At 49.8% G+C, this 7,345-nt stretch overlaps 1 protein-coding gene across 1 annotated transcript; it reads right to left on the bottom strand.

The window, feature by feature from the left end:
- Positions 1–3,218: 3,218 nt before the first annotated feature.
- Positions 3,219–7,133, bottom strand: LOC126195032 (leucine-rich repeat-containing protein 24). Its single transcript, XM_049933476.1, has one exon. The coding sequence runs from the start codon at positions 6,903–6,905 to the stop codon at positions 4,836–4,838; it is 2,070 nt and encodes a 689-aa protein (XP_049789433.1). The 5' UTR covers positions 6,906–7,133; the 3' UTR covers positions 3,219–4,835.
- Between the last annotated feature and the right edge of the window lie 212 nt (positions 7,134–7,345).

Here is a 7,345-nt window from a genome sequence, read left to right as displayed (position 1 = left end):
TGGCGTGGGCGATAAAATCATGACTTATGAAAATTAAATAGGCGACGAAGTTTTTGCTGGACTGCAAAGGATGAGAAAAGACCGAGTGTCAACCTAAGGCCCATCTTACACTGTCGAAGATCTTTGTCCAATACGTTATAAAATTTCAACTTTTATATAATATACCATAAAAGTAGCCAGTACACTTTAAATATGTTATAAAATGACGGTGGCAAAGTTATTTTATACTGTAATATAGGCCGAATGAATGGTGGATTGGCGACATACAAAACACGCAAGATTAACATGGACGGGAATCGCTAAGTACGTAATCCATGGAAAAGCCTAGAAGTCGATGACGATGAATAATCACGAGAATATGTTTCGTAAGAACGGAATACTGATGCATGTCAGATCTGCTCTATCCAGCCGCCCTGTTTTGGCTTTTTTGTAGGTCCCTCTAGTTATACCATGCGGATGCCAGGTTGATTCCTGCTAATAGACCATGACCAACACTTTCCCTTATTCACTGTTGAATGTTGTATGATTAACATTATTACTTCAATCGCTATTTTCATTCTGAGGTTAGTAGTTCAGTGTGTTAATACCGGGATGCTTAGTTATTAATACATTCTGACTATCTTATATTGAAGTCTGTGCCATTGTATGAGTGACATACATTTGCATGAGAACAAAACAAATGATATAACTGTGGAAGTTAGATTGTGATATTCTATCACCCCGTGGCAGATTAATCCAGTGTGCAGTATTCCTTTAGGCACCCACCTAAAGGATAACTGAAAGGCATTGTGCCAAATGGGAGTGACGAATGTAACTAATGCTGAAATTACTGTGCTTATTCACTGCAGTCCAAGATTACTCACAATTTCCCTTTTAAGATTCAATAATTAACGCATACGCGAGTTATCCAGAGAAATTCACGCTTACTCCGTGTAACGTACAAAGGAATCCCGGTGATACGGTGAAGCTGTCGATTGGAACCCTCGGAGAACTGGCTCAAATTCGCGTCCAAACCGGTTGCAACATGTCACTCACTGCTCTGGACTCCCCTTGCTTGGTCTCTGGCGAACATACCCGCGCACCGCGACAGAAAATAAAATACAGTTTTTGTAATCCGGCATTTCGCCCGTCACACACGTCCTGTAATCTGACAACGCGCATACACAGGCGGAATGACGTATGTGGACACATCGATGTCACGCGCCGTTGGCGCGTTTCGACAAAGCAGTCACACGTGATTAACACGACGAACTAAGTGTGTTGAAAGTATATTGCAACACCGTAGTGTTGAGTTCATAACATAAAACAGTGTTTATATCACTAAGTGTGTAGTAGGTTCCCGCAGAAACCCACGAGTACCAAAATAAACCGAGAAAATTAATTGCTTGCAAAATAGAAAATATTTGTGAATACGTTTATTGACGACGTACAATTAGTACTGAATGTAATTTACGAGTATAAAATTTTAAACCACTGATGTCTTAAGAAATGAAAAGCAAAACGCGGACAGCATAAATACATATTGCACATTTCGACTGCACCACGAACGATAAGACTCAATTATGAACCTCGTCTAAAATGGCTAGTATATAATTACGGGACTTCTTTGTAAGATAAAAATTTTCGTAACGTTTAATAATACTCCTATCGAAGGAAACAAAGAGAAAAAAGAAAAAAAAAGCTTTTGGATTAATCTCTAATAATCACACTCTTCGTTAGACCGTCATTCAACTAAAGCAATGTGAATTTTGTGCGCGTTTGATCTGTTTCTCTGGTGAGATGACGGCACCGGAGAACCAATTCGGACTCGAGAATAACCGAAAAAACAATGCGACTCAAAGCTAATTTCACCCTGAAGACTGCTTATTTTTTATATTGCACAAATGTTAGGTTTGAAGTTACAAAATGATGTATAACCACACTGTTCTCTATATAGATGTTTAAAAAATATAAAAAAGTTGTCCTAGACTTCATCAGGAAGCAAAAGCCAACGGCATAAAAACCATTTGGTGGCATGAGTGGTCTAGGTAATCGAGGCAAAAGAAAACGAAATACTCGAATGAGCCACTCTTTGAAAAACAATGTATCGTACCTTACAGTTTTGGCAGCACAGCGAAATAGTCCATGCTAGTCTGTATTACGTTGTTTTCTCTTTCACGTAAAAATACGTTAGAACTTGGATATTTTTCATTGTTAATAAACTCTTGTAGGGTTCAACGTATTCCTTTAAGCATCCCCTCCTCAACTGTGATCGTTACCAAAACGAAGTAGCAGACTGCACCGGAGGTGGCACTATTTAAGAGTCGATGTCTTCATTTAAGGTTGTGAATGTGTATCAGTTATTAATAGTTTGTCTTATACAGAACAGACATTTAAAAAGAATGTATATATTTTTTTACTTGCAAGATTCCCACGAACTTTGCCTTCATCTGTCACAGTCAAAACATTTTCAAAGCAAAACATACTCAATGATATACATTTCTGCTGCGTGCTTTTAGCGAATGGTTCACAGATCATACCTTTCTTAATGTTCTTCTTTTGTTTGCTACGAAAAATATGTAATATTATATCTCAATGTTAACAAGAGAATAAAATAAAAAAGATCGTAATTTTCAGTTCTTTTATGAACCACAGACAGCTGTTCCCTTTTTAGCTATTGGTACCAAGGGTGGTTGATGCTATAGTGCTATCGAAAGTAAGCAGGCACTTTGTGTAGGTAAACATTTCAGTGGAATAGTAGGTAAGCTTGGATATATTCAGAAATGAACAAACGCAGCCATTCAATACAAGGCCGACAGTAATATTATTGTGGGTTTTAAGAGTTTCGAAACAATTTGTGTCTGATTCATTGGTTTATTTTTAATAATTTTATTTTACAAAATACCTTTGGTTCTTTAGCTGTTCTTTTTTTTTCTCTATGTTCTGCATACAAAAGGCAAACAAACAAACCTAAATGGAGCTTGCATTTCTTATTTGTCGTTCTGCTTCTGAAGTAGCTTTACTTCCAATATTGATTTAAAAAATAATACTTTTCCAATTCCTATCATTCACAGAAAACCGTTTATTTGTATTAGTAGTAAACTACTGGCTAAGTAGGAGTGATTCTCTCTTAGGACACACGTTTCACAAACAACCAGAGGGTTCTAAATACGACTCTCTATAGCTCTCATTTCGGCATTCACTTATTAACACACAATTTCCTCAGTCGCCTGCATACATGCAGATTAATAGAACGATTTATTGTTAACATTTCTTTTACATAATATCTAAGGTAATAAATAATAATTGAATTCGTTTAAACGAAATATCCATTTGTTAGTTAGATACACAGAGCTAGAGAAATTGAAGACATGTGTAGGCTTCATATTCTTTGGTTCACTCTCTGTAATGAGAAAACACAGACTTGCTACCGATACATATTTCCATAAACTCTGACAGAAAAGAAACGTTGCTTATGATAACAGTTACAATTGCAGAGATGCGTTTTGTTCCTTACTTACCACGGTACCACAAAGAAATTAGAGTAAAATTATACACCGATAAAATTCACGTTATATGTATTTAAAAATCAGTCGATGCTTCAGTGACAAGCAGTTGTTCCAGTCATACTGAGAGGCGTTAACTCACGTCAAACGTCTTTATCCTGCGGCTGCAACAAAACACTTTGTCCGGTCACTCCGCTAGGCCTAGGCAGACGTGATTGTCATTAAGTCCTTTCGCACACTTTTCGTTTAAATTCACGTAACGAAATTCGACCCTATTAAAAATACACACATCTATCTTACTATTACACATTTCACCGGAAGGAAGCGGTGCGAATAATTACAAAGAAAGAAAAGAAACAAGAAACAGAAGATACGAACTGTCATAAATTCCAGACTTGGTTGAGAGTTTTAGACATTACAAAAACTACACATTCAGTAGTAAATGTCGTATGGTTAAATACAACTGGAGAGACAGAGAAGGAATTTTTAACCGTAATTTCCGTAAACAAGACGAGTATGTGAGCGTATTACAGGAGATATCATTTCCTCTACTCCCTCTTCCTGCAGCAGAACACTGCAATTTCCTTTCGCTAGCCTTGGATTTCCTGCCGTACTTCCTCGATGAGGTCGTATAATCCTGTCCGGAAATGAACTGGGAGATTAATAATACTTAGGACGGGTCAGTTAAGAAGGGCTTTTTACCACTGACGAGAAGTTACTATTAGAGCACCATACGTTGAAAACACCCGTGTCACGCAAGTGTCTGCTGGCGTGTACGCTATAATTTTTCTTCAGTTACTTCCCACGTTTCGCGTTCTTTCGTCACAGAGGAGAAAAAAACCATTCACCGAGGGATAATACTTGTTACAGGTAACAGTGGCGTAGACAGTCTTTCTGTGTAGGTTTTATTTGTCACCACGTGAAAAGGGCTTTTACGAAAAGAGCACCAGCGACACCCCTGCCACACACCCAACGGAAAATGTGGCCGTTTATTGCTACTACGTAGGCCAAAAGACGTGAGCTTTGAGGAATGGGAGTGCGTAGTCCTCCGCGAATGTGGTGTTGCTGCAGGAGAATGTTCCCTAGCTCAGTCGATCCTTTAATTTTTTCTCTCTCGGATGCGTCGGAGTACGTGCATCAGTCACACACGTTCACTGGAATATCGTAGCTTCACACAAAAAGACGTGCAGTTTCCGCGGAAGAGCAGTTATTGTTGATCTCACGTGCGCGTTTCTCCTCTATAGCTACGTAGTTCAGTACGAACAGGAACAGTGTCACCCGCGAGCAACTATCGTCGTCGGGGCGAGAGGATCACAAAGTTACCGCCAGAGGCGTCGGACGCCCGCCTCGTTAAACGTCAGTGCCGGGTCCCTCCTGGTAGCCTTCGTCGGGCGAGTTCCTCGAGAGGACCCGTTTCAGTGCGGTGACCGGAGGAAGAACGGGAACGCCGCGCTGCCACACCCGCTGCGCCGCGGCTTTGGTGCCCGGGGGCGGCACCGGAGGGAGGCCGTAATCAGGAGGGTAGCGGGGAAGCGTGCGGCAGGTGTAATCCTCGCAGCCGTTGCCCGCCGCCTCCACGATGATGGGCGTCTTGTCGGAGGCGTCGAAGGCACTGGTCGCGCGCCGCATGAACAAGTCCGGGGACCCTCCGGGGCTGTCCCAGGCGGCAGGGTAGTGCGCCGTGGCCGCGGCGGACGAGGAGCAGCAAGCTCCGGGAGCGGAAGGCCGCGACACGTCCGTCGTCGCCGTGGACGTCGTGCTGACGGAGTCGGCCGCCGCCCGGGCGTCGCGTATCAGGTCCGGGTTGTTGGGAGGCGGCGGCGACGACGTCGTTCGCTCCAGAGGAGCGGCGGCGGAGGCGGAGGAGGTGAGCGTCACCGGCGTCGGCGCTGCGACGGATGACAGCGGAGGCACCAGCACGCTGCCGCCGCCGTCGTAGTGGCTGGTGGTGTACGGGATCTCCGTCATGCGGGGCGGCTTCTGCACGGGGTTGCAGGCCGCCGCTGCCGCCGCCGCGCCCGCCCCCGCCTGGGCCAGCTTGTCGGCGGCGGACGCCTGGAAGGCGGTGCCCGAAGTCGCGTGGTCGGCCGCGGACGGCGGCTTGGTGTAGCTGTTGCCGATGGCGGCGGAGTTGGCCCCGGGGCCCACGACACCGGCCTCGGCTTGCCGGTGGTGCGGGGCGGGCGTCTTGCTCTCGGAGAAGGGCAGCCGGCGCAGGCGCACCAGCAGCACCAGGATGAGCAGCAGGATGAACAGGATGAGGATGACGAGCGCCGCGCTGAGCCCCGCGATCTGGCTGGAGCCGAGGGTGGCCATGCCGGCGGCGCGCAGCGACACGTGCACCGTGAAGTTGGCCTCGGCGGTGCCGGCGCGGTTCTCCGCCACGCAGTAGAACTCGGTCGCGTCCGTCTCCTGGGCGTTGGCCAGCACCAGCGAGCTGCTCTTCTCGAAGCGGTCGTCCTCGAAGATGAAGAGGCGCTGGTGCGGCGCCCCGAACGCCGTGTCGTTGAGCAGCAGGCGGCCGCTCCAGAACCAGGTGACGGTGGCCTGGGGCACGGCGCGCACGCGGCACACCACGGTCGCGTTCTCGCCGGCGGCCGCCTCCACGTAGCGCGCCGACGGCAGGATCTCGGGCCGGCACGCGAAATCGTCGGCGTCCAGGTCGTGGAAGGCGCGGTCGAGGACGCGCTCCGGCCCGCCGGCGCACGTCGGCGGCACCGGCGCCGGGATGTTGTGGTCGACGAGCCAGAGGCGCGCGGCGCGCAGCCGGCAGTCGCAGATCCACGGGTTGTCGTGCAGCTCCGCGCCGTGCAGCCGGCTCAGCGACTCGACGGTGCGCGGCTTCAGCTCCGTGAGGCGGTTAGCGTTCAGCTTGAGCGTCTCGAGGTGCTCGACGCCGTCGAAGGCGCGCGGCGCCACCGTCGTGATCTCGCAGTGCGACAGGTCGAGCCGCACCAGGCCCGGGAGCGTGCCGAACGCGTCCGCCTCGATCTTGATGATGGGGTTGTAGGCGAGCGTCACGTCGCGCAGGAAAGGCACGTCCTTGAAAGTCGCCGACGGTATCGACGTCAGCAGGTTGTAGGAGAGGTCGAGTTCGACCAGGTTGGTGAGGCCGTTGAAGGCGCGGTCGTCGATCTGGCCGATGCGGCAGCTGCGCAGGTAGACCTTCTGCAGGTTGAGCAGGTTGGCGCGGATGAAGGTGTCGCGCGGCAGGATCTGCAGGTTGTTGCCCGTCACGTCGAGCACCTGCGTCTCCGGGTTGACGTTCGCCGGCAGCGTGATGAGGCCGCGCTCCACGCACTCGACCGTCTGCTTGCCGCCCTTCCACTTGCAGGCGCACACCGCGGGGCAGCTGGCCGACGCGGCGCCCAGCCAAGACGAGCTAAGCGCCAGTAGCGCCGCAGTCCTCAGGAGCCACATAGCGCCGCGGCGTCGCGGACGTCCACGACTGTCGCACACCACACGCGTAAACACTCACACACTCGCGCGGAAACTGCGGGGCCGCGTGAGGTTTCGCCGCTACACGACACGCATCTCTCACGCCGATCGGCTCTCCCGCACGTAACACCGAACCACACCGCAGCGCGGACGAACTACGGGGCCAGGAAGGTAGGGAGACAGCTCGCACTGGCCGTGCACTCGCGCCGGCGGCTGGCACAGTACTGGCAGCGCGGCCAGGCGGACGCCAGCTCGCGGTTCGGCAGCTGCGCCGCGCCTCCCCTCCCCACCTTTCCCCCACCACCTCGGCCGGCAGCGCTCGAGGCGGCTGGCTGGCGGCCTCCCCACCGCAGCGACCCTCTTCCGGCGTGGCCGCCGCTCGCGGCCGGCTGGCAGCGCCACACTCGTGCCTCGTACGCACT

The sequence above is a fragment of the Schistocerca nitens genome, chromosome 7, assembly GCF_023898315.1.
Source record: "Schistocerca nitens isolate TAMUIC-IGC-003100 chromosome 7, iqSchNite1.1, whole genome shotgun sequence".
In the NCBI taxonomy this organism is placed as follows: Eukaryota; Metazoa; Arthropoda; class Insecta; order Orthoptera; family Acrididae; genus Schistocerca; species Schistocerca nitens.
This window is presented reverse-complemented; position numbering and strand designations above follow the sequence as displayed.

Excerpts from the sequence above, each read along its gene's own strand:
- LOC126195032 (XM_049933476.1), bottom strand. The coding sequence starts at position 6,905 with ATGTGGCTCCTGAGGACTGCGGCGCTACTGGCGCTTAGCTCGTCTTGG.